Source organism: Ctenopharyngodon idella, chromosome 24 (genome assembly GCF_019924925.1).
Source record: "Ctenopharyngodon idella isolate HZGC_01 chromosome 24, HZGC01, whole genome shotgun sequence".
Taxonomy (NCBI): Eukaryota; Metazoa; Chordata; class Actinopteri; order Cypriniformes; family Xenocyprididae; genus Ctenopharyngodon; species Ctenopharyngodon idella.
Genome location: NC_067243.1, coordinates 9,197,530 through 9,223,956, shown reverse-complemented (window position 1 = coordinate 9,223,956; position 26,427 = coordinate 9,197,530). Strand labels below are relative to the sequence as shown.

At 40.5% G+C, this 26,427-nt stretch overlaps 1 protein-coding gene and 2 long non-coding RNA genes across 3 annotated transcripts; 2 read left to right on the top strand and 1 right to left on the bottom strand.

The window, feature by feature from the left end:
• Nucleotides 1-125: 125 nt before the first annotated feature.
• On the bottom strand, nt 126-25,483 carry muc2.1 (mucin 2.1). Its single transcript, XM_051884738.1, has 27 exons — nt 25,393-25,483; nt 23,454-23,715; nt 23,236-23,350; nt 19,357-19,447; nt 19,097-19,218; nt 18,776-18,995; nt 18,106-18,231; nt 17,535-17,649; nt 16,912-17,050; nt 16,664-16,777; nt 16,443-16,509; nt 16,206-16,343; nt 15,945-16,109; nt 15,643-15,737; nt 15,406-15,532; nt 14,237-14,492; nt 13,614-13,666; nt 13,395-13,495; nt 13,157-13,308; nt 12,647-12,785; nt 12,430-12,534; nt 11,862-12,041; nt 11,492-11,731; nt 11,237-11,393; nt 10,862-10,987; nt 8,655-8,981; nt 126-291 (listed from the first exon to the last, which is right to left on the bottom strand). The coding sequence occupies exons 1-27, from the start codon at nt 25,463-25,465 to the stop codon at nt 266-268; spliced, it is 3,831 nt and encodes a 1,276-aa protein (XP_051740698.1). The 5' UTR covers nt 25,466-25,483; the 3' UTR covers nt 126-265.
• LOC127507555 (uncharacterized) lies at nt 1,305-4,233 on the top strand. Its single transcript, XR_007928378.1, has 3 exons — nt 1,305-1,335; nt 3,418-3,522; nt 4,198-4,233. It is a non-coding gene; the product is annotated as an uncharacterized LOC127507555 (long non-coding RNA).
• LOC127507549 (uncharacterized) lies at nt 9,871-16,437 on the top strand. Its single transcript, XR_007928371.1, has 6 exons — nt 9,871-10,018; nt 14,316-14,425; nt 15,326-15,509; nt 15,636-15,758; nt 15,962-16,071; nt 16,193-16,437. It is a non-coding gene; the product is annotated as an uncharacterized LOC127507549 (long non-coding RNA).
• Nucleotides 25,484-26,427: the final 944 nt, after the last annotated feature.

Below are 26,427 nucleotides of genomic sequence, written 5' to 3'. Positions count from 1 at the left end.
CAATTTTCAAGGATACCATGAAAGCATAACAGTTTAAATCAAGCACACTGGCCTTGATCATTGCTAATAATTTAAATGAATACAGAATCATAGATTGTGAAGACCAATTTACTCACAGTCACATGTGTAATATTGGCAGCAGTAGTGCTCATCATAAACAAGCACAGGATTCTTGCCATTTTCACAGGTGATGTTCTGCAGTGGAGGACATTCAAATGGAATAATTTCAATGACGTTGTCTTCAATGCACCTTGCCATGGTGCAGTTACACAAGATGAAGGTCTCGTTGGTCTGGTGATAATGAAAAATGTGCTAGAATTAGAAAGACTGATAATGCAAAATTGAAATAGAGTATCTGTTTTCTATGTACTCATATATATATATATATATATATATATATATATATATATATATATATATATATATATATATATTTAAACAGAAAAATAAAATAAAGTATATTAAATTGTACATTTTTGTCCCATTCAGGACAGTCGTAGCGTGGAGTTGGTGTAGTAGTTGGTATGATAATTTGTGATGAATTCACTGGTTTTGTTGTTGTTTCAGTAGTAGGAATTATTTTTTCAGTTGTTGTGGTAGGTTTTGGTGTTGTAGTAGTAGACTTTGTGGTAGTTGTCGGAGTAGGGGTAGATGTTGTGGTAGTTGTGGTAGTTGTCGGTGTGGGGGTAGATGGTGTGGGAGGCACTGGTGTTGTAGTAGACGTTGTGGTAGTTGTCGGTGTGGGGGTAGATGGTGTGGGAGGTACTGGTGTTGTAGTAGATGGTATGGGAGGTACTGGTGTTGTAGTAGACGTTGTGGTAGTTGTCGGTGTGGGGGTAGATGGTGTGGGAGGTACTGGTGTTGTAGTAGATGGTGTGGAAGGTACTGGTGTTGTAGTAGATGGTGTGGGAGGTACTAGTGTTGTAGTAGACGTTGTGGTAGTTGTCGGTGTGGGGGTAGATGGTGTGGGAGGTACTGGTGTTGTAGTAGACGTTGTGGTAGTTGTCGGCGTGGGGGTAGATGGTGTGGGAGGTACTGGTGTTGTAGTTGTCGGTATATGGGTAGGTGGTGAGGGAGGTACTGGTGTTGTAGTAGACGGTGTGGGAGGTACTGGTGTTGTAGTTGTCGGTATATGGGTAGGTGGTGAGGGAGATGCTGGTGTTGTTGTAGTAGATGGTGTGGGAGGTACTGGTGTTGTAGTTGTCGGTATATGGGTAGGTGGTGAGGGAGGTACTGGTGTTGTAGTAGACGTTGTGGGAGGTACTGGTGTTGTAGTAGATGGTGTGGGAGGTACTGGTGTTGTAGTTGTCGGTGTGGGGGTAGATGGTGTGGGAGGTACTGGTGTTGTTGTAGTAGACGTTGTGCTAGTTGTCGGTGTGGGAGTAGGTGGTGTGGGAGGTACTGGTGTTGTAGTAGACGTTGTGGTAGTTGTCGGTGTGGGAGGTACTGGTGTTGTAGTAGATGGTGTGGGAGGTACTGGTGTTGTAGTAGACGTTGTGGTAGTTGTCGGTGTGGGAGGTACTGGTGTTGTAGTAGATGGTGTGGGGGGTACTGGTGTTGTAGTAGACGTTGTGGTAGATGTCGGTGGGGGGGTAGATGGTGTGGGAGGTACTGGTGTTGTTGTAGTAGACGTTGTGGTAGTTGTCTGTGTGGGGGTAGATGGTGTGGGAGGTACTGGTGTTGTAGTAGATGGTGTGGGAGGTACTGGTGTTGTAGTAGACGTTGTGGTAGTTGTCGACGTGGGGGTAGACGGTGTGGGAGGTACTGGTGTTGTAGTAGATGGTGTGGGAGGTACTGGTGTTGTAGTAGACGTTGTGGTAGTTGTCGGCGTGGGGGTAGATGGTGTGGGAGGTTCTGGTGTTGTAGTAGACGTGGTAGTTGTCAGCGTGGGGGTAGATGGTGTAGGAGGTACTGGTGTTGTAGATGGTGTGGGAGGTACTGGTGTTGTAGTAGACGTTGTGGTAGATGTCGGTGGGGGGGTAGATGGTGTGGGAGGTACTGGTGTTGTTGTAGTAGACGTTGTGGTAGTTGTCGGTGTGGGGGTAGATGGTGTGGGAGGTACTGGTGTTGTAGTAGATGGTGTGGGAGGTACTGGTGTTGTAGTAGACGTTGTGGTAGTTGTCGGCGTGGGGGTAGATGGTGTGGGAGGTTCTGGTGTTGTAGTAGACGTAGTAGTTGTCAGCGTGGGAGTAGATGGTGTAGGAGGTTCTGGTGTTGTAGTAGACGTGGTAGTTGTCGGCGTGGGGGTAGATGGTGTGGGAGGTACTGGTGTTGTAGTAGATGGTGTGGGAGGTACTGGTGTTGTAGACGTTGTGGTAATTGTCGGTGTGGGGGTAGATGGTGTGGGAGGTACTGGTGTTGTAGTAGATGTTGTGGTAGATGTCGGTGGGGGGGTAGATGGTGTGGGAGGTACTGGTGTTGTTGTAGTAGACGTTGTGGTAGTTGTCGGTGTGGGGGTAGATGGTGTGGGAGGTACTGGTGTTGTAGTAGATGGTGTGGGAGGTACTGGTGTTGTAGTAGACGTGGTAGTTGTCGGTGTGGGGGTAGATGGTGTGGGAGGTACTGGTGTTGTAGTAGACGTTGTGGTAGTTGTCGGTGTGGGGGTAGATGGTGTGGGAGGTACTGGTGTTGTAGTAGATGGTGTGGGAGGTACTGGTGTTGTAGTAGACGTTGTGGTAGTTGTCGGCGTGGGGCTATATGGTGTGGGAGGTACTGGTGTCGTAGTAGATGGTGTGGGAGGTACTGATGTTGTAGTAGACATTGTTGTAGTTGTCGGCGTGGGGGTAGATGGTGTGGGAGGTACTGGTGTGGTAGATGTCGGTGTGGGGGTAGATGGTGTGGAAGGTACTGGTGTTGTAGTAGATGGTGTGGGAGGTACTGCTGTTGTAGTAGACGTTGTGGTAGTTGTCGGCGTGGGGGTAGATGGTGTGGGAGGTACTGGTGTTGTAGTAGATGGTGTGGGAGGTACTGGTGTTGTAGTAGACGTTGTGGTAGTTGTCTGTGTGGGGGTAGATGGTGTGGGAGGTACTGGTGTTGTAGACGTTGTGGTAGTTGTCGGTGTGGGGGTAGATGGTGTGGGAGGTACTGGTGTTGTAGTAGACGTTGTGGTTGTCGGTGTGGGGGTAGATGGTGTGGGAGGTACTGGTGTTGTAGTAGATGGTGTGGGAGGTACTGGTGTTGTAGTAGACGTTGTGGTAGATGATGGTGTGGGAGGTACTGGTGTTGTAGTAGATGGTGTGGGAGGTACTGGTGTTGTAGTAGACGTTGTGGTAGATGTCGGTGTGGGGGTAGATGGTGTGGGAGGTACTGGTGTTGTAGTAGACGTTGTGGTTGTCGGTGTGGGGGTAGATGGTGTGGGAGGTACTGGTGTTGTAGTAGACGTTGTGGTTGTCGGTGTGGGGGTAGATGGTGTTGGAGGTACTGGTGTTGTAGTAGATGGTGTGGGAGGTACTGGTGTTGTAGTAGACGTTGTGGTAGATGATGGTGTGGGAGGTACTGGTGTTGTAGTAGATGGTGTGGGAGGTACTGGTGTTGTAGTAGACGTTGTGGTAGTTGTCGGTGTGGGGGTAGATGGTGTGGGAGGTACTGGTGTTGTAGTAGACGTTGTAGTAGATGTCGGTGTGGGGGTAGATGGTGTGGGAGGTACTGGTGTTGTAGTAGACGTTGTGGTTGTCGGTGTGGGGGTAGATGGTGTGGGAGGTACTGGTGTTGTAGTAGATGGTGTGGGAGGTACTGGTGTTGTAGTAGACGTTGTGGTAGATGATGGTGTGGGAGGTACTGGTGTTGTAGTAGATGGTGTGGGAGGTACTGGTGTTGTAGTAGACGTTGTGGTAGATGTCGGTGTGGGGGTAGATGGTGTGGGAGGTACTGGTGTTGTAGTAGACGTTGTGGTTGTCGGTGTGGGGGTAGATGGCGTGGGAGGTACTGGTGTTGTAGTAGACGTTGTGGTTGTCGGTGTGGGGGTAGATGGTGTTGGAGGTACTGGTGTTGTAGTAGATGGTGTGGGAGGTACTGGTGTTGTAGTAGACGTTGTGGTAGATGATGGTGTGGGAGGTACTGGTGTTGTAGTAGATGGTGTGGGAGGTACTGGTGTTGTAGTAGATGGTGTGTTAGATGTCGGTGTGGGGGTAGATGGTGTGGGAGGTACTGGTGTTGTAGACGTTGTGGTTGTCGGTGTGGGGGTAGATGGTGTGGGAGGTACTGGTGTTGTAGTAGACGTTGTGGTTGTCGGTGTGGGGGTAGATGGTGTGGGAGGTACTGGTGTTGTAGTAGACGTTGTGGTAGTTGTCGGTGTGGGGGTAGATGGTGTGGGAGGTACTGGTGTTGTAGTAGACGTTGTAGTAGATGTCGGTGTCGGGGTAGATGTACGACTCCCACACCAATCAAAACAGCATTTAACCCGTATTTCATAGTCAAAACATTTATAGGGTCTGTATTTCTGTTGTTCCTTCTCACACACCAATCCATATGAAACATTGCACTGGGCAACTTGTCCTGAATGATGAATATAATCTTCAAAGCTCATGTCAGGTTGGCCCACAGCCCTACATTCAATATCTTCTGGCTGTTCACAGATCTGTTTTCCACTTCCTGCAATATTTTCATAAGTCTCCAAGTCATTCCCTCCTCCTAATGCAGGATTATATACATTAAACCATTCAGACCACTCACATATAATACATGGTGACATTGATGAAAATGTGGTAGTTGTGGTGGGGGTAGATGGTGTGGGAGGTACTGGTGTTGTTGTAGTAGACGTTGTGGTAGTTGTCGGTGTGGGAGGTACTGGTGTTGTAGTAGATGGTGTGGGAGGTAATGGTGTTGTAGTAGACGTTGTGGTAGTTGTCGGTGTGGAGGTAGGTGGTGTGGGAGGTACTGGTGTTGTAGTAGATGGTGTGGGAGGTAATGGTGTTGTAGTAGACGTTGTGGTAGTTGTCGGTGTGGGAGGTACTGGTGTTGTAGTAGATGGTGTGGGAGGTACTGGTGTTGTAGTTGTCGGTGTGGGGGTAGATGGTGTGGGAGGTACTGGTGTTGTAGTAGACGTTGTGGTAGTTGTCGGTGTGGGAGTAGGTGGTGTGGGAGGTACTGGTGTTGTAGTAGACGTTGTGGTAGTTGTCGGTGTGGGAGGTACTGGTGTTGTAGTAGATGGTGTGGGAGGTACTGGTGTTGTAGTAGACGTTGTGGTAGTTGTCGGTGTGGGAGGTACTGGTGTTGTAGTAGATGGTGTGGGAGGTACTGGTGTTGTAGTTGTCGGTATATGGGTAGGTGGTGAGGGAGATGCTGGTGTTGTTGTAGTAGACGTAGTTGTCGGTGTGGGGGTAGATGGTGTGGAAGGTACTGGTGTTGTAGTAGACGTTGTGGTAGTTGTCGGTGTGGGAGTAGGTGGTGTGGGAGGTACTGGTGTTGTAGTAGACGGTGTGGGAGGTACTGGTGTGTAGTAGACGTTGTGGTAGTTGTCGGTGTGGGAGGTACTGGTGTTGTAGTAGATGGTGTGGGAGGTACTGGTGTTGTAGTTGTCGGTATATGGGTAGGTGGTGAGGGAGATGCTGGTGTTGTTGTAGTAGACGTAGTTGTCGGTGTGGGGGTAGATGGTGTGGGAGGTACTGGTGTTGTAGTAGACGTTGTGGTAGTTGTCGGTGTGGGAGGTACTGGTGTTGTAGTAGATGGTGTGGGAGGTACTGGTGTTGTAGTAGACGTTGTGGTAGTTGTCGGTGTGGGGGTAGGTGGTGTGGGAGGTACTGGTGTTGTAGTAGACGTTGTGGTAGTTGTCGGTGTGGGAGGTACTGGTGTTGTAGTAGATGGTGTGGGAGGTACTGGTGTTGTAGACGTTGTGGTAGTTGTCGGTGTGGGGGTAGGTGGTGTGGGAGGTACTGGTGTTGTAGTAGACGTTGTGGTAGTTGTCTGTGTGGGGGTAGATGGTGTGGAAGGTACTGGTGTTGTAGTAGATGGTGTGGGAGGTACTGGTGTTGTAGTAGACGTTGTGGTAGTTGTTGGTGTGGGAGGTACTGGTGTTGTAGTAGATGGTGTGGGAGGTACTGGTGTTGTAGTAGATGGTGTGGGAGGTACTGGTGTTGTAGTAGACGTTGTGGTAGTTGTCGGTGTGGGGGTAGGTGGTGTGGGAGGTACTGGTGTTGTAGTAGACTGTGTGGGAGGTACTGGTGTTGTAGTAGACGTTGTGGTAGTTGTTGGTGTGGGAGGTACTGGTGTTGTAGTAGACAGTGTGGGAGGTACTGGTGTTGTAGTAGACGGTGTGGTAGTTGTCGGTGTGGGAGGTACTGGTGTTGTAGTAGATGGTGTGGGAGGTACTGGTGTTGTAGTAGACGGTGTGGGAGGTACTGGTGTTGTAGAAGATGTTGTGGTAGTTGTCGGTGTGGGAGGTACTGGTGTTGTAGTAGATGGTGTGGGAGGTACTGGTGTTGTAGTAGACGTTGTGGTAGTTGTTGGTGTGGGAGGTACTGGTGTTGTAGTAGATGGTGTGGGAGGTACTGGTGTTGTAGTAGACGGTGTGGGAGGTACTGGTGTTGTAGTAGACGTTGTGGTAGTTGTCGGTGTGGGAGGTACTGGTGTTGTAGTAGATGGTGTGGGAGGTACTGGTGTTGTAGTAGACGTTGTGGTAGTTGTCGGTGTGGGAGGTACTGGAGTTGTAGTAGATGGTGTGGGAGGTACTGGTGTTGTAGTAGACGTTGTGGTAGTTGTCGGTGTGGGAGGTACTGGTGTTGTAGTAGATGGTGTGGGAGGTACTGGTGTTGTAGTAGACGTTGTGGTAGTTGTTGGTGTGGGAGGTACTGGTGTTGTAGTAGACGGTGTGGGAGGTACTGGTGTTGTAGTAGATGTTGTGGTAGTTGTCGGTGTGGGAGGTACTGGTGTTGTAGTAGATGGTGTGGTAGTTGTCGGTGTGGGAGGTACTGGTGTTGTAGTAGATGGTGTGGGAGGTACTGGTGTTGTAGTAGACGTTGTGGTAGTTGTCGGTGTGGGAGGTACTGGTGTTGTAGTAGATGGTGTGGGAGGTACTGGTGTTGTAGTAGACGTTGTGGTAGTTGTCGGTGTGGGGGTAGGTGGTGTGGGAGGTACTGGTGTTGTAGTAGACGGTGTGGGAGGTACTGGTGTTGTAGTAGACGTTGTGGTAGTTGTCGGTGTGGGAGGTACTGGTGTTGTAGTAGATGGTGTGGGAGGTACTGGTGTTGTAGTAGACGGTGTGGGAGGTACTGGTGTTGTAGTAGACGTTGTGGTAGTTGTCGGTGTCGGGGTAGGTGGTGTGGGAGGTACTGGTGTTGTAGTAGACGTTGTGGTAGTTGTCGGTGTGGGAGGTACTGGTGTTGTAGTAGACGGTGTGGGAGGTACTGGTGTGGGAGGTACTGGTGTTGTAGTAGACGGTGTGGGAGGTACTGGTGTTGTAGTAGACGGTGTGGGAGGTACTGGTGTTGTAGTAGACGTTGTGGTAGTTGTCGGTGTGGGAGGTACTGGTGTTGTAGTAGATGGTGTGGGAGGTACTGGTGTTGTAGTAGACACTGTGGTAGTTGTCGGTGTGGGAGGTACTGGTGTTGTAGTAGATGGTGTGGGAGGTACTGGTGTTGTAGTAGACGTTGTGGTAGTTGTCGGTGTCGGGGTAGGTGGTGTGGGAGGTACTGGTGTTGTAGTAGACGTTGTGGTAGTTGTCGGTGTGGGAGGTACTGGTGTTGTAGTAGACGGTGTGGGAGGTACTGGTGTGGGAGGTACTGGTGTTGTAGTAGACGGTGTGGGAGGTACTGGTGTTGTAGTAGACGTTGTGGTAGTTGTCGGTGTGGGAGGTACTGGTGTTGTAGTAGATGGTGTGGGAGGTACTGGTGTTGTAGTAGACGTTGTGGTAGTTGTCGGTGTGGGGGTAGATGGTGTTGTAGTAGATGGTGTGGGAGGTACTGGTGTTGTAGTAGACGGTGTGGGAGGTACTGGTGTTGTAGTAGACGTTGTGGTAGTTGTCGGTGTGGGAGGTACTGGTGTTGTAGTAGATGGTGTGGGAGGTACTGGTGTTGTAGTAGACGTTGTGGTAGATGTCGATGTGGGGGTAGATGGTGTGGGAGGTACTGGTGTTGTAGTAGATGGTGTGGTAGTTGTCGGTGTGGGGGTAGATGGTGTGGGAGGTACTGGTGTTGTAGTAGACGTTGTGGTAGATGTCGGTGTTGGGGTAGATGGTGTGGGAGGTACTGGTGTTGTAGTAGACGTTGTGGTAGTTGTCGGTGTGGGGGTAGATGGTGTGGGAGGTACTGGTGTTGTAGTAGACGTTGTGGTAGTTGTCGGTGTGGGGGTAGATGGCGTGGGAGGTACTGGTGTTGTAGTAGACGTTGTAGTAGATGTCGGTGTGGGGGTAGATGTACGACTCCCACACCAATCAAAACAGCATTTAACCCGTATTTCATAGTCAAAACATTTATAGGGTCTGTATTTCTGTTGTTCCTTCTCACACACCAATCCATATGAAACATTGCACTGGGCAACTTGTCCTGAATGATGAATATAATCTTCAAAGCTCATGTCAGGTTGGCCCACAGCCCTACATTCAATATCTTCTGGCTGTTCACAGATCTGTTTTCCACTTCCTGCAATATTTTCATAAGTCTCCAAGTCATTCCCTCCTCCTAATGCAGGATTATATACATTAAACCATTCAGACCACTCACATATAATACATGGTGACGTTGATGAAAATGTGGTAGTTGTGGTGGGGGTAGATGGTGTGGGAGGTACTGGTGTTGTTGTAGTAGACGTTGTTGTAGTTGTCGGTGTGGGGGTAGATGGTGTGGAAGGTACTGGTGTTGTAGTAGATGGTGTGGGAGGTACTGGTGTTGTAGTTGTCGGTATATGGGTAGGTGGTGAGGGAGGTACTGGTGTTGTTGTAGTAGACGTTGTGGTAGTTGTCGTTGTGGTAGATGGTATACATTCCTCCAAACAGATCTGATTTTGCTCATCATAAAAAGGCTTATCCTCTGGACATTTTGGATAACATCCTGGGGGAAAAAAAATGAAATCATGAAAAAAAAAAGTATCCTCCGGGATAAGAAACTAATCATTCCACTGCCATTGTCCTTAATGTATCTAACTAGACGAAATCTGGTGAACACTTTTTCTCATATAAGAGTACACAGACAGGCACATTCTAAAATGTTTAATGTGAAAAATGCTGAATTTTGCTTACTGTACTAAAAATAAGATAAAAAAGAACCAAATTTCCCTCAAACACTGCTTGTTATAAACATTGCCTACTACCAAATTGTCCATAGAGAAATGCAATATTTCGTAATATAAAACTTGCACTTCACATTTACATTCTGGGCTCATCTATCTGTCTTTTAGAGCTTCAAACAGGTTGTTTCCATACACTGCCATTATAAAGCTTTGGAGCATCAGGGTGATTATTAATATAACTCAGCTTGTATTTGTCTGAAAGAAGTAAGTCATACACACCTAGGATGGCTAGAGGGTGAGTAAATGAACTAATCCTTTAACATTGCCTGTAATGGGCTGCTATGCAGGGAAAAAAAGCTTAACATACAAATATTTTCTTTCCCTGTAGATTGCAGAGTTGTTTTGCAAGTAGAATGTTTTTTTAAAAAAAAGAGGTGTGAAAGAAATTTTGTTCTCCTTGGTCGTTGCTGTTGTATATGAAATCACATTTTTCAAGTGTTTTACAGTATTCTCCCAGAGAAAGAAAGATTAGGCCAACAGGATTGGTATAATTAAAGGTGCCCTAGAATTGAAAATTGAATTTACCTCGGCATAGTTAAATAATTAGAGTTCTGTACATGGAAATGACATACAGTGAGTCTCAAACACCATTGTTTCCTCCTTCTTATGTAAATTAGATTTTTGCAAAAGACCTCTGAAGAACAGGCGAATCTCAACATAACACCGACTGTGACGCAACAGTCTGGATCATTAATATGTACGCCACCAAATTTTTCATATGCCAGCCCATGTTCAAGGCCTTAGACAAGCCAGTATTAACGTCTGGAGCAGCACAGCCGAATCAACGGACTTTATGCAGGTAAGCAAGCAAGAACAATAGCGAAAAATGGCAGATGGAGCAATAATAACTGACATGATCCATGATATCATGATATTTTTAGTGATATTTGTAAATTGTCTTTCTAAAAATTTCATTAGCATGTTGCTAATGTACTGTTAAATGTGGTTAAAGTTACCAATGTTTCTTACTGTATTCACGGAGACAGAGCCATGTCGTTATTTTCATTTTTAAAACACTTGAAGTCTGTATAATTCATAAACACAACTTCATTCTTTATAAATCTCTCCAACAGTGTGTAATGTTAGCTTTAGCCCGTTAGCCGCAGCCTAGCTACTATCAAACTCATTCCGAATCAAAAAACATCCAAATAAATACTATACTTACATGATTTGCTATGCTGCTTGACGAACACTTTGGAAAGATCCATTTTGAGGATTATATTAGCTGTGTGAACTTTGTTTATGCAATGTATTATAGAGTCAAGAGTTTGGGGGCGGGGAGCGCGAGCATTTAAAGGGGCCATGCACAGAAACGGCACATTTCTAATTATGCCCCAAAATAGGCAGATAAAAAAATTGAATAATAAAAAATCTATGGGGTATTTTGAGCTGAAACTTCACAGACACATTCAGGGGACACCTTAGACTTATATTACATCTTGTGTAAAAGGGTTCTAGGGCACCTTTAAGTTTACTGTGAAAAAGTTTGATAAATAATAAAAAAAAAAAAAAAAAAAAAAAAAAAAAAACATTCTTAACTTGTTACCAGGGCTGGAAATGTGGGGGAAAGGGGTGGGAGGGGAAGGGAATGTGGAGTCCGGGAACACTTAGTCTTCAAAAATACAAAACAGTGTGTACTCACCTTCCAGGTTGGGTAAAGTGGTATTGCAGATACCATCAGGGTTGAGACAGGTTTTGTAGCAAGGTATACAAGGACTGTAGTGCCATGTGCATTCTCCATGTTCATTGTAGTAGTCACAGTACACAGCTGACAGAGAAACATGAATATAAGTATAAATGTATACAAACAAACTAAATGAAATGCAATGTAACTACAGTATATTATTGAAAGAAAGAAAACACTTTAAACATTGATCAAATTAGACAATCAGTTCATTCATCTCTTTTTCTCCAGCACAATGGCTGAAGATACTGAATCCACAGATTTAGAATCTGCATGAAAATCACATTCAAAGGTTACAGATTTAAAATGTGCAATAGAATTAAAGTTGCTTACGGCAGATCTCAGGTGTTCTCCACACTACACAAACACCCGCATCATTGCAGGCTTGAGCGTAAGCTGCCACAGCTGTACAGAAGCACTCACAATCTCCACCTGTGTCACATGAGCAAGAGTCCTTCACACAGTTCTCATAATATGGGTTTGGATCCACCTGTGGAAACATGCATTTCCCACCTTAAATGTTGGATTCTTGTATACCACATTACAGGAAACTTCAATTTATTGACACAAAATGCTTTCCATCTATACCTTGTTATGGCAGTCTTTGAATGTATCTTCTTTTATGATGCTACATTGTATTTTTGCCCATGTCTCTCGATTGGGGGTCTCAAGGCACGGGTTAAAGTCTGGTTTTGCATCAGGGCAGGTGCTTAACACTTTCCAGCTGTCCACAAACTCCAATACATTTGTAGTTGGCAAATTTCCCTGAGTGGTGAAGTCATCTTTTCCATTTCCATTGAAATTTCCACACAAGCCACAAACGTCTCCCTGTGAAAATTTAACAAAGCAAAGAGGTTGGGCTACAAATAAATTAAATTGAGGGACTATTGTAAATTGTCTGGAAATGTTAGCGCAAAACATGAAAAACTGCCGATCATGATTCATGACTTCAACTTACCATGTGCTGAGGTTGCAGAATAATGCGGACGGTGGTTTTGCGGTCCCAAAAAATTGTCAGTCCGATATTAGCATCAATGACAAGGTACATCCCGACGTTTCTCTCATTGTACTTGATCTTTGGACCACTTCCAGTATCAGTGGCTTTTACAGTCCCATCAGAAAGCAGCAGCCAAGTCCTCTGTGTGTGAGTGTGCAAGAGAAGTTGTTATAAAAAAATTTAAAAAAAAAACTAAAATTGAAAACTAAAAGAAAAAACTAAAATTATACTGCATGACAGATAATATTAAAGAGTCATGAAACCCAAACCCAATTTCAGCACAGGTCAGTTCTCAATACAAATATTGCATCCGGTGACTGATAATCATTCGATATTTCTTTCAAATGTTGAAGAAAATACGGAAAAAATCCTTTACTGGTCTTTTAAATGAAAAAATGATGAGCACTATCATTGTGTTATACCATATGTAACAGTGTTTACATGCTGAACAGCTAGCTTTAGTATTTCACAACCCTTTAGAAACATCTTTTATTTTACTCTAAATGAGCCTGAGACCTACAAAACTTACCCCCAAAAGTATCCCTACAGCCTTTGAACATGTAGTTCCTGTTGTTCCACAAGGCATATTCTCGGTGATCACATGAAAATTGCCAGTTTTATTTCCACAATTGTTCTGTAAAATAAGAGAGCATGACATTTTTCCTCTGGAAGGAAGAGGTTTATTTGTATTTTTATTTTCATGAAATATCTAATCAAATGCTGTTGTGTCCACCCACAGCTCATACCTGAGCAGCAATATAACTGCAGTCTCCCCTGAAGCCAAATCTTTGCTGATCAAAAGTTTTATAATGTCCACTGCCGTATATGGTGCAAATGCCGGGACACTTATAATGTGTACATTTCCATTTTCCTTGTCGGCAAGTGCTGTAATTATAGAGGTAGACTTAAATTTTAAAAACTGTCATTCTACAGTATAATAATATATATCATAAAAAGCTAATTAGTGTATTTACTCATTGTTCAGATTTTTTTATAGCAATTTAACTTCAATGTGGCAATGGTAATAGCTGTTTTTTTACACAGGGTTATTATTGTTAACTAAAAAAATAAATAGAAATAGAAAATATATATGAAAAAATTATTTCAGCTAGTTGCAACATTTCTAATTTTGTATAGTTTAACTTAGGGCTAACTTAATAGTACTAAAATAACTAAAATTGAAATAAAATTGAATAAAAACTATATAGATAAATGAAAACTACTAAAATGCAAAAAACACAACTGGCTTTGCTCACCATTTATTGCAATCCATGGTTATCTCAGATCCTGGTGCATAAAACTGTCCATCATGTTTACATGGGCAGTTATCCGGTTTAACGCAGTGTCCTCTGCCATCATCCAATAGACCTAAAGGACACTGGCAGCCGGATTGACAGTCCACCGAGAACTGGGAAGAAGGGAAGAAAACACAAAAATTAGACCACCAGCAAAATCAAGCTATAGACTTTGGGAAAGAAAAAACTATGGACTCACACAGTCAACTTCCTGTTGCATACAAGTCTGTGCACACTCCAATCCATGTTCATCTGGGCCTGCTGTACTGCAGTTGAAGAAAACCTTTGGAGAGGAACATCCTGCAAAAGATATCAGACGCAGATGCTGCACCATTCACATACTTTTTATATAGCCATATTTGAAAACCAAAAGCCTTCTGATTTAACCTATGCAGTAGATGAAAGTAATTTTTCATACCCAGAATTCGGGTTTTCCAGGAACGACAGTGGAACTTTCCATTCATGCAAACACTGGACAGAGAAATAAGATCAAACTGTCTAATAAATTCATAGTTTGTATAACTAATGCACTAATATTAATATTATATTATAGGTGTTAAAATATTGTACAAACTTTAAACAGTTTAAAAAGTTGTATAAAAACAAGTTATTAAAAGGATATGAGGATGAACAAAAGGGAATGTGAGGGTGGGTTAAAAGATTGATTGTATTAAGACTAAAGGGTGATGGGTTGTTTGGTATAAAAGGTAAAATTAGGTTTGAGTAAAAAAACAAAACAAAAAAAAAAGGTTTATTTGTTATTGTGCAATGAATATATAGTATATATAGAAAATATTTAATATATATTGGAATTTTGAATGGTTGTATAAGGGGTGGGTAAATAACAAGCTTTTGCTTCATCCCGCTCCTTTTCGAACACATGTAATTAATTGATGATTATTCGTAGATATTGGGGGTTTTTTTGGGTTTTTTTATGTGGTAACACAATTATTGTATTTTCATATTTTATTTTATTTTATTTTTTATTGGTTGTTGTTCAAAATAAAAAAGAAAGAAAGAAAGAAATTATCATCCACTTACCAGTGTTCATCCCTAATGGTGACAGACTTGCCGGGATGGATTTTCTGTCCATTGTGGTAACATGGACATTTTTCCATAGGTACACACAGTTCATTCTCATCCTGGTAGAATCCATCTGGACATGCGCATCCATCAACGGGCACAAAGTCAACGCTGCAGCTTTGGCGCTCAGAGGCGAGAGAAAGACAGGTACGCTGGCAGCTCTGCAGCTGATAGGAGTAGTTCTGCGAGGCCGGGCAGTTCTCTGTATACTTCTCTGTAGGAATCAGTTTGAAAAGAATGTGTTGTAAAAGTGCATGGAGAAAATGACAAGCATTCTTCTAATCTTCTAGCCTAAATAAGGGGTTTTCAAACTTTTGATGCCAGTGACATCCAAATATGATAATCCCACTTGTGAAGGATGCCCTTCCTAAACTATAAAGGCAGCTATATATATATATATATATATATATATATATATATATACTTATATATTGTGTGAAAAAGTGGTGAGTATTATATTATTAAGCCATGTTGTTTTCAAAATTATATAATCAGCTTTCATATTATCATTGTATTAAAACTAAACCAAATAAATTATTATGAAAATAGTATCTGGAATATATGTACTTTACTTTTAATGTTGGATGTAAACCTAATTAATTAATTTTATCATATTTTTATATGCTTTAAAGCAGTTTTACAGAGAATAGTGCCAAGGAAAAACTCCCAAGAAATATGTAACACAAGTACAAACTATTGTACACTGCAAGGAATGAGAGATGAGCATTTTTTTTTCTTGACAAAATTATTTGCATTTCTTTGCTAGTGTGAAAATCTAGTGTTGTCAACTAAAGGGCAGTTAACACTGCACCGACAGAAGCTGAACCAACAGCGTCATAACGATTCAGTCGGTGAAAACAAGAGCCGACCAACGCCAAACACATCTGACAAAACTCAACGAAAGTGTCTGTTGCCGTCTGTCGGTGCATCTCAATGTGAATTGGCCTTAAATAAATCACACTATCTTTAGAAAGCAGAATGAAAGCAACAAAATGTTTTTACTTTTTAAATACACTTTTGACATTTGAAAATTGAAATTTTCCACAGACCCCCCTTGTGACGACCTGGTTTGAAAACTCCTTGCCCATCCATCTGTCTGCCAAATTAACTGCTTTCAGCCTTCTTACCACACACAATTTCTCGCCAGCCTTGGAGGAATATTCCTTTAGCCGCACAGGCCCGGGCGTATGAGGAGAACACCGTACACAGACAGTCCTCGCTCTTCTCACAGGTACAGCTAGAGTATTTGCATCTCTGAAAGCACATAAACATGTTGTGTCACTGCTTATTGTGGGAGGTTGGGTAACATTCATTACAATATGGAAAATTGTACAGATCTCAAGGTTTCCTGTTTCAGATCATACTTTGTAGTAGCTGTCTGGATTGACACTGGCGTGACATTTGGCAAAGAGGCTCTCCTTGTCCTTCATCTTGGAACACCAGTGCTCAGCAAAGTGCTCTAAAGGCATCATAAAATATGGTATTTTATACAAAACTCTTACTTAACAACAAAATGTATATATAGTAACTTAAAAGTTGCACCTATGTTATGTGGCAATACTTGCAGATACAACAGTTTTGGAAGTATACTTGTGTGTGTGTATATATATATATATATATATATATATATATATATATATATATATATATATATATAAAATCTCACCACTGTCACTGCTGTAGGAACAAGGGTCGTCCATCCTCTCAGTGCGGTCAGGGCAGTTGGAAAGGGCCTTCCAGGCATTAGCGAAGGAAGCCGCTGTACCCTCCACCACTCCCTGAGGAGTCTTCAGGTCATCAGTCAGCACTTTATTAAAATTTCCACAGAGACCTGCACAAACACACAAATGGCGCATTATTGGCCATCATGATGGATTCACTTTTTAATTCAGATGTTTTTTCTTGCTTTTAAAGACAGAGGTCTCACCACAAGTCTTGTCCTGGAAGCTTTGGTCCACAGTGATGTACACCTGCATAAGAGGCACCAGCTGTACCTGCACCTGCAGCCCAAAGGAGGTCTGAAGCATGATGTGAAATGATGACGGCATGAACACCGTGAAGTCAGCTGGAGAAAAGAGACAAAGAGTTTGAAAAACATTTCATATATCTTTATCACACAGGCTTTAAAGCACAGAAACAAAATAAAGAGCTTCTTCTTCCTCACCTGTCATGTAAGGAAGTGAAACTTCTGCATTGTGTTGTACCGTCCCATCAGCTTTAATAATCAGAGGCTGAAGAAGAAAGCACACGTCATAGTTTTATTTTGCACAAGCTACATTTCTGTTTAAATGAATCATTCAATATTCAACTAAAAGGACCTGTCTGCTATAAAAGCCAAATATACAAGTCTTTTGTGTTGTTGAGGAAGTAGAGCGTTATACACACATTTTTCTTGTCGTTGTCAAACAGCACCACAACAGATTTCAAGCAGGTGTCCGTTTCATGAGTAAAACAAGGAACAATCAGACCCAATATGATGAACTTGGACTCATCACAGTCCTACAAAAACAAAAATGCAAAAGTTAACATTTATAAGCATTCCACATATTCCTAATGGATACAAACAAAACAAATCCAAGCTCATATGTCTTAGCAACTACAGAAGATGTAATTAGTGACTAAAACATGCTTACTTTTGAGAGCACATAGTTGCAGTCTCCATGGAAAGTGAATTCTTTCCCGTCGTAAGTGGTGAAGTGAGATCCTTCCTCTACCGCGCACAGGCCAGGACCAGGAATACTCTCACAGATCCACTTTCCCTCCTCACATATACTGAATTACACAATACAATTGCAAACAAACATAGTAAACAACAGGTTAGTCAGGCATATGCATTTAATACTATTAATAACAAATATAAATATTTTTCAGTAACACTTTAGTTTAGGGTCCAATTCTCACAATTAACTAGTTGCTTATTAGCATGCATGTTACTAGGATATTGGCTGTTTATTAGTACTTATAAAGCACATATTAATGCCTTATTCTGCATGACCATACCTAAACTTAACAACTACCTTACTAAGTATTAAATAAGCAGTAATTAGGATTTTATTGAGGCAAAAGTCATATTTAATAGTTAGTTAATAGTGACAACTGGACCCTAATCTAAAGGGTGGCCTGATTTTCTTCTATACGAGTAGTAAAATGCATGAGATACAGTATATAAAGGGTCCCAGAATGCACTGGAAAAAAAAACAGTAGTGTTACACACATTTTACTCAGGTATCCTCATATTACAGATATGTTTAATTACCATTCTTCCTCGTCTTTGCGAAGAACCTCTCCTGTGTTGTAGACACGGTCATGCTTGCACTGACACTTTTCTGCTGGGATGCAGCCCGTGTTTGAAATGTCATCAAACACAGTTCCTATAACAAAGACACTGCATTAATATCAACTTTATTAAGAAAAAAGACATAAATTACCATTCAAAAGTTTGGGGTTGGGAAACATTTTACTACTTTACTTAATCAAAAATACAGAAAAAACAGTAATATTATGAAATTACTCCAGTCTTCAGTGTCACATGATCCTTCAGAAATCATTCTAATATGCTGATTTGCTGCTCAAGAAACATTTCTTATTATAAATGCTTAAAACAGTTGTGCTGCTTCATATTTTTGTAGAAACCGTGATAGATTTTTTTTCACGATTCTTTGATAAATAGAAAGTTCAAAAGAACAGCATTTATTCGAAAAAGAAATATATTTTATATAATTAATGCATCTTTGTTGAATAAAAGTAAAAAAATTCTCCACAAATTGACCCCAAACTTTTGAACGGCATTAAAAAACACTGTGTATTTTTATTATATAAGTACTGACCTGGTGGGCAGAAGCAGCCATCGATGTTGTGTTCCTCACACAGTGTGTTTGTGTCTCTGTGTGAGCATGTGTCCATACAGGGGGAGCCGCTTTCAGAATGTACCATATTGTAGGGGCATGTGATGGCTACATGGGAATACAAGTCAAACAGAGACTTACTCCCAGTTTCACAGTCAAGGCTTAAGCTAGTCCCAGACTAAAATGCATGTTTGAGCTTTTTTAACTGAAAGTAACATGCACTGAAATATCTTATAATATGTCAGTGCCATTGTTTTGTCTGATGCACACCAGTAATGTTTTTTCTAGGGTACATTTATGAAAGCTACTTAAATGCCCTAATTGAACTAAGAATTAATCCTGGTTTAATCTAAGCCCTCTCTGTGAAATCGGGCCTAAGATTAAAAAAAAAAAAAAAAACTTTAGAAAGAAGCCAGAAAACATTTTTATTTATAACAAAAATAATAATTTCAGAACTTTTATTCTATTCTTTCAATCTTTGGATGTGTCTATATTAATTTTTAAATATTAATTCGAAGAGAAAAATTGCCTAGATCCCTCCTACTATAGCTGTGTAAACATAATTAAAGAATTATATACAAAAGGATACAAAGCAAAGAAAAAGATAGAACAATCCTGTAATTTTTACCAGATCTATCATGGTATTTCTTACCACAGAATTTTGCTGTTCTCCAGGTCGGCGGAGTTCCTCCAGCGTGCGAACACTGACGTGAATATTCAGACAAAGTCGCACAGAGTGCTGTGGTGTCTTCGTCTTCAGGTTCACGCGAACAGATATCATTTGTACAGGCCTTGATATATGGCTCAGGGTCCAAAACCCAGCTACAAGAAGACCACTTTTCATCCTCCAAAAGGTCTACACAATCTGCCCGCTGTTGTGAAAAGGACATGGGATACCTTGAGTTGCTGTTGTGACATAGGTGGAGTGATTAATAGTTTAATTTGAAATAAACAACTTTTTTCTGTAACTTACATATTTTTCACATTGGTCCACCTCATTTTGCTCATCGATGTTTTCAAAAGGATCTTCGCAGTCATGTGTTGGGTTGGGAACTCTGTGCTTATTTCCAAACTCAGTATAGCCAATCCTCCGTTCTGTATTAAATAAGATACAGACGCACTTGATCTTTTCTGATATTCTTAAACCTCTTGAGGATTAATCATTACTGTTCATAACTGACAATAATGAATAAATTCAGTAAAGTAAGAAATCAGTCTGTAAAAGTAACTTACCAGATTCAATGAACTCACTATAAACTGGAACTCCATTAAAATCACCACACAGTCCACAAGTGTGATTGGAATATTTGGAGTCCAGTTCCACCTAACAAAATACCAGACAAAACTTCATTGTTAGATCATTTGACTTTGTATTTTTGGCCATTTGACATTAAGTCAGTTCTAATGATAATTCATCAAAGCAAGGACTAGACTGGAATATGGAATAGACATCACTTGTATTCAGTCTTGTGGGAAAAGGCCAGTGGACGCCCTTGGAACCAGTAACATGGTATAATGATGGCCTCAGGCAATAATACTTTGGTACTAAATTATTACCATATACATATACCATGGTATTTTCACAGTTCTCCTTTTTTTTTAGTATACACCAGTGAATATCATCTGCAGACTGAAATTCACTGTTTTGAATAACCATGGCATGTACATAAGGATACAAATGCAGATATTTCAATGTGTAACAGAAAATTGCCTTAGTATTTCACTTCACATGTTGCAGTGTTTGCACAATATGCTAAATCATTTACTGGTTACTTCCTTGAAAGGTCTGCTACTGGTTTCCTGTGGTGTAAACTAGTTTTACCTCAACACTGTCATGTTGTGTCATAAATTCTGGTGCTCAGGTGGGACATTCAGAAAATATGGTGATTGACATATCATTGCACAGTTAGTTCAGGGTTAGTTCAACCAAAAATTAAAATTCTGTCATTAATTACTCACCCTCATGCCGTCCACACCCCCAAAACCTTTGTTCATCTTCGGAACACAAATTAAGCTATTTTTGATTAAATCCAATGGCTCAGTGAAGCCTCTATTGAGAGCAATGCCATTGTAACTCTCAAGATCCATAAAGGTGCTAAAAACATATTTAAATCAGTTCATGTGACTACAGTGGTTCAACCTTAATAAAAGGTTGAAAAAAACAAAATAACGACTTTTCAACAATATCTAGTGATGGCCGATTTCAAAACACTGCTTCGGAGCTTTACGAATTGAATCAGTGGTTCAGAGCGCCAAAGTCACGTGATTTCAGCAGTTTGATAGGAGATCCGAATCACTGATTCGAAACAAAAGATTCGTAAAGCTCAGAAGCAGTGTTTTGAAATCGGCCAGCACGACTTTACGAGATATTGTTGAAAAGTCATTATTTTTTTTATTTTTTTTGGCACACAAAAGGTATTCTCTTCGCTTTATAATATTAAGGCAGTACCACTGAACTCACATGAACGGTTTTAAATATGTTTTAGTACCTTTACGGATCTTGAGAGGTTCGGTCACCGTCGACCGTTATGACTGCGGTCACGCCCACTGAGTGGCAAAAGACTGAGCGGCAGTATTGGTTTTCAGCGTGAATGCCGTGAAAAACACACAAAACACATCCAAAACGGGAAAGAGCTTTGCGATTTACTGTACAAATAGCTTTGACACAAAACCTGAGGTATATTTTTACAGACTGCTGAAAGCTACAGAAAAAAGAAGCAAATGTATCGCTGCAATTCACAGAAACAGCTGGACTCCAGGCAGAGAAACATGGATTTGCAGTTATCATTTTGTGTTAAATTGTTGGATTTTGAGGTAAAATCGTACCGTATATATTGTATTGTTATAAATTGTGTTGACAACTCATCAATGAAATATTTACCATCTTATATTATGCATAACTGGGTGTTTTTAAATAAACACTGACAAAAACTACACAAGTTTTAGGGCTGGACGATATGACGATATAACATTGATATAAGTGATTCCTCGGATTAAACCTACCTATATTGTAGTTATATAAAATATTCACAGGCAGATTTGCTTTATGTTTTTCCCCGGCGTCGAAATCAGGCACATATAAATGTCAGGAAACACGATTCCTGGCTGCATGTCAATATCTATGGATTAGGTTTCTTTGACAAGTTGTAAGAAAGTCAATTTGCTTTATTTCCCATATCTCTTTACCTTTCTGTAGGCTATGTTAGCTATATTTTGTAAATACTTTAAATGCCCGATCATGCCAATAAAAATGTGACTTTATGACTGTATTCATTCACTATGTGAAGATAGGCTAAATGAGCGTTTGTTATCATTTGCAGCCCCTCCTGCCCTTGAATGAAGTTCGAAAAATGTATTATTATTAATAGGTTATACGTAAAAAAAAGAATATTTAAGCTATTAAAAAAAAAAAATTACAACAAACTTCATTTGAATGCTGTCTATTGGCAACATCGCGCATGATACAGGCTAATAGGCTATTTATAGCTTACATTGCGCGCAATGTTAACTATATAGACAACATTCAAATAATATATTAATATAATAATTTCTTAATTCCGCCATTATTTTATTATTCTTAATTAAAAATAAATATTATAGGCCTATTTCTGATAATTCCAGGTTGCCATGGTCGCGCAGGTTGTTTACGCATTAATTTAACTCGAGAAAAATATATGGTTCCCTCACCATATGATCTCGAGGCCACGACATAAGGATGTCGTTACCTCGACAAAATGATCACGTTTCCACGAATTAATATCATGTGGCCACGACATATTATTACGTTCCCACGAGTTTATATGTCGTTGCCACGACAAAACTAAGTGAACCGAACATGTCCCCTCCCGGTCACCGTACTTTTGCCATTCAGTCCATCTGAGGGAGCGCGTTCCGGCGGGAAAGTGATGTTGATGCATACCCTCTATAGAGGCCTCACAGATAATCGGATTAACGTTACATCAAAAATATCTTAATTTGTGTTCCGAAGATGAAAGGTCTTACGGGTGTAGAACTACATGAGGGTGAGTAATAAATGACATTATTTTCATTTTTGGGTGGACTGACCCTTTAAGAATTAGATTTTTTTTTTTTTTTTTCAATCCAAAAAGCAGCCGTTGTAGCCTACACCGAATCTTCATGTGCCGTTGATTATTTTACACCACCACCAACTAAATAAATCTTACTTTTTCCAAGCTTAGAATGCTAGTTTACGGTCTGAACTGAGTTTGAGGATAAATTAAAACCATGAACCGCAAATTAGTGGAAAGTAACCATGTCTTCCGATTGAATTGTTTTGTGAGCTTCACGCTAAAAACAAGCGTATAGCGCTATCCCAGCTGATTCTCTTTGGTGAATCATTGAGCGCTAGAAATGTAGTCCGATTCACTAACAAACTTCATATGAGTCGGTTTTTTTTTCGTGAATCAAAAACATGCAGCACTAACAGCGCAGTCTGACTCACTAACAAATGACTCATATGAGTCGGTTCTTTTTCGTGAATCAAAAACATACAGCACTAACAGTGCAGTCTGACTCAATATCAAATGACTCAAATGAGTCGGTTCTTTTTAGTGAATCAAAAACATAGCAATAACACTAGCTGCGTCTCATTTCGGAGGCTGCGTCCTCCGTAAATAGCATTTGAAGGCTGCATATGTCATCACTGTATTATATTAGAAAAGTAACCTTAATAAAATTGACTGTTAGCCTATTCCTCGTGAGTTGTAAAATACTGAAATTGCTTTCCTACTTCGCAATCTAACGGTTACTTTTTTAAAATGAGACCGCCTCGATGACGTATGCAGCCTTCAAATGCGACCTCCGGAGGACGCAGCCTCCTAAATGAGACGCTGCAAAAACTGTAACAAATGACTCATACAAGCCAGTTCTTTTAGTGAATCAGAATACTACAGCAGCAGTGTCTGATTCGATAACAGATAACTCGTATTTTATGAGCCAGTTTTATTCATCAATCGTTCAAAATAGACTCAAGTTACCGTTTTGAAGCAAGTTTAGTGTAGTTAGGTTTGTGAAACTTAAATCAGACTGATATCCATATGAAAATCTATAGTTAAATTTGTTTTGAACTCATAACGAGACACATATCCTCACCATAACTGCATCCTCTTTGTTCCACGTGACAGTGATGCCCATTTTGGAATAGAGCCTAGTGTAAATTGTGTTTTCTTCCACAAGGATCCCTGAGACATGCACAGGCAGTGTTACTCTGAATAAGAGAAAAGATTAAAATGAAAAATTGACTGATCAGAAAACTTTTTAAAGCCTTTGCTGTGGGAGCAAATTAGCACTTAAGTTCTGCAGAATCTTACTTTTCTCCATTGATCACAACCTGGTTCTCGGTCAACTCAACGGAGATGTCACTGATACTAACTGACACCCTGCTGATCTTTGGGCCATTGGTGTGCTCTGTTCTCTTCACAAAAACTGAGAACTGGCGAATGAGGCTTTGGCAGTCCGACACCAGGTTATACTCGCACATGCCTGGGAACTGATAAACGTCCCCATCGAACGTCTTGAAGTGGAAGTTTCCCCACATGCTGCAGATGTTGTTGACATGGTTACTGGGAGAAACTGCAAAAAAAAGAGAGAGATAGAGAGAGAGAGAGAAAACAAAGATTTGAGAAAGAAAGAAAGAAAGAAAGAAAGAAATGTGAGTTTATTGAGAAATGATTTAAGAGAAATGATGTAAGTGGCATTTCAAATGTTGATCATTGCAAAATTATACGAAGATGATCAAGCAAATTAACTTTTTGACATTTTTCACAACTGACAATATTTAGTAACTTCTAAAGCAAGTCATCAGTCGAGCTAATAGTATCAGGTTCAAGTGATGAAACGTGCTTTTAGGGCGTTTACATGGAGCACATAATCGTTTTAAAAGTCCAATCCAAATTAAATGCTCCATATAAGCACCTCAATAGGAATAAAAATGCCCAAACCGAATGAAATTGTAATCGGTTTGAGAGGGGTCTATAAACTGAACAAAACAAAAATTCTTCCATGTAAACGCATTAAACCGATTACTTTGCGTCTACGTCAAGAGGTCTGTGGTCGTCAGAACGCAAAATGCCGGCGGAAAAATCAAACTAGAGTAAAACTGAGAAAAAAACAAAACAAAGCATTTATTAAATACACTGAAGGAACCCGGTGTATCATTACTATGGACCTTCATCCACATGCTTCTGCTTTTTGGAGGAGGGAGGGGTAGTATTGAAATGCTCCTTAGAGATGGACAGCCACCAAAAAGGTTAGCTTCCTGGGCCCGTCTTTTCCTCATGCCTTCCAGCAGCAATATGCTACAAATTCATGCTGTTGCTTGATTAAGAGCAACACTTTACATAAAAATAGCGTGCATAAGAAACAATGTAACTCCATGTTGACAGGAATAAAAGGCGGCAAACAGGACATAGGCTGATGTGCGCATGTCACAAAGTCATTCCGATTAAAAGTGCCGGCACATGTAAACATCGGATTAGATAACGTCTCATGTAAACAGTCCACTGAATCTTTCAATAGGAATGACTCCAATCGGAATGACAAAAAAGTGTACATGTAAGTGTTATCAGGTGGTTGGTTCCTGTTTTTTCCAGATGATGCTGATGCTGTCTCCAACCACAACATCATGCTATCTAGATATCATATAAGATATTTTACCACCAATAATGCCATGGTCAAAGTCACAATCCTCTGGAAACATGATTTAGAAAAAAATGTATGCATCTTAATTTTTTGATATCCACATTTAGGATATTGGATCTCGAGTATAAAAGCTTCCAAATAGCATATTAGTTGTCAATATTACTTAATTCATTAAAAAATATATAAAAAATAAAGAAGTCTTAATAAGGGGACAACCAAATTGTAACTCAAAATTATTTAATTTTTTTATTTAAGTCATTTCTGATTGTTGTTTAGTTGCAGTAACTATTAAATTCATATTAACCCTTTTATACAAATAAAATACAATAAAATAAAATGAGATGCCCTCCTCAAAAACCATTTCAAGTATTGGAGGTTTTAACTCTAATGGTTAACTCTTACCTTTCTTTGAATGAACCTGAATGAATTAAATAATTTCTGATTGTTGTTTAGTTGCAGTAACATAAATACATACATTTAGAAAGGATTTTGACAAATATTATGTTAATAAAAATAATTTAAACCATTTTCATATTATTAAAAATAATAAAATAATGAACTAAACTAAAATAAAATAAGGAAACACTGCCAAAAATAGTTAACTCTTACTATTCTTCGAATCCACCTGAATGCCGATAAGCGCCAGAAGCAGTATGCAGACTGTAGATGTTCTCCACTCCATGGTGGGAGGTGAGAGAGGTCTACAGGTAGAGCTTAGTACTGATGGATTTCTTTGCATACCCCCTTTTATATCATTTCTCATTCACCTTTCTCACCCCACCCTACAGGGAGGGTCTGCCAGCCTTCGTATGTGATGCTGACCTGGTATTACAAAGGTCCAGTGATGGCATGTGTGTGTTTGTGAGGGCGGTAGTTCCTCGGCCTTTCTGAACGATGTTTGATGAAAGGTTTGTTAAAATATATTTAATGAATTTTATATTTACGCCAGGGTGTGAATAATTTACAGTTTCTGTTTACATGTATGAGGAGGATTAGTAATAATAACATTCACTACTAAAACCTGCAAAATAAATATAAAGTACATGATGAATTTAGCAGCTGGTTTGGGCAATGAAATGAAGACTAATAGCTAAAACATTGTCTTGTGTAAGTAATTATTAGTCTTTAGTGTCCTGAGTTACTTTGTTGACATATGAGTTGGAAACGATCATAAATGTGTCAAATGAATCAAATTTTCCATCAAGCTGCTTCTTGACAAGGTGCAGCCAAATGCCAGTACATTTCAAGTGACCACGTATGATTGCGTGTGAGGTTTGAACATCCTGCCTGTGATGCAGATAATTGACGTTGAGCATCTTTGCAGATACACGGGTGTGTCTCCAGCTCCTGAATGCCACCTGTGCCTTCATGATTTAAAACAAACTGACCATTAACCATCTGGCAGTGCTCATATCCTGATTCTTTTTTTCCTTGTGAGAAATGTGATGTCATCCATAACCATTCATGGGTATTTCTTCAACTATTTTTTTCAAGCATGTTTGACCTTGTGGACATTTAGAAAAATGATTAGTTCGTTCAAAAATGAAACATTGGTCATAAAAATCTTTACAGTATTTATAGTAGAATAAAATAAAATAAAGAAGTCTTATTGAAGGGAACAGTTTAAGTTCTTAATTTTTATAG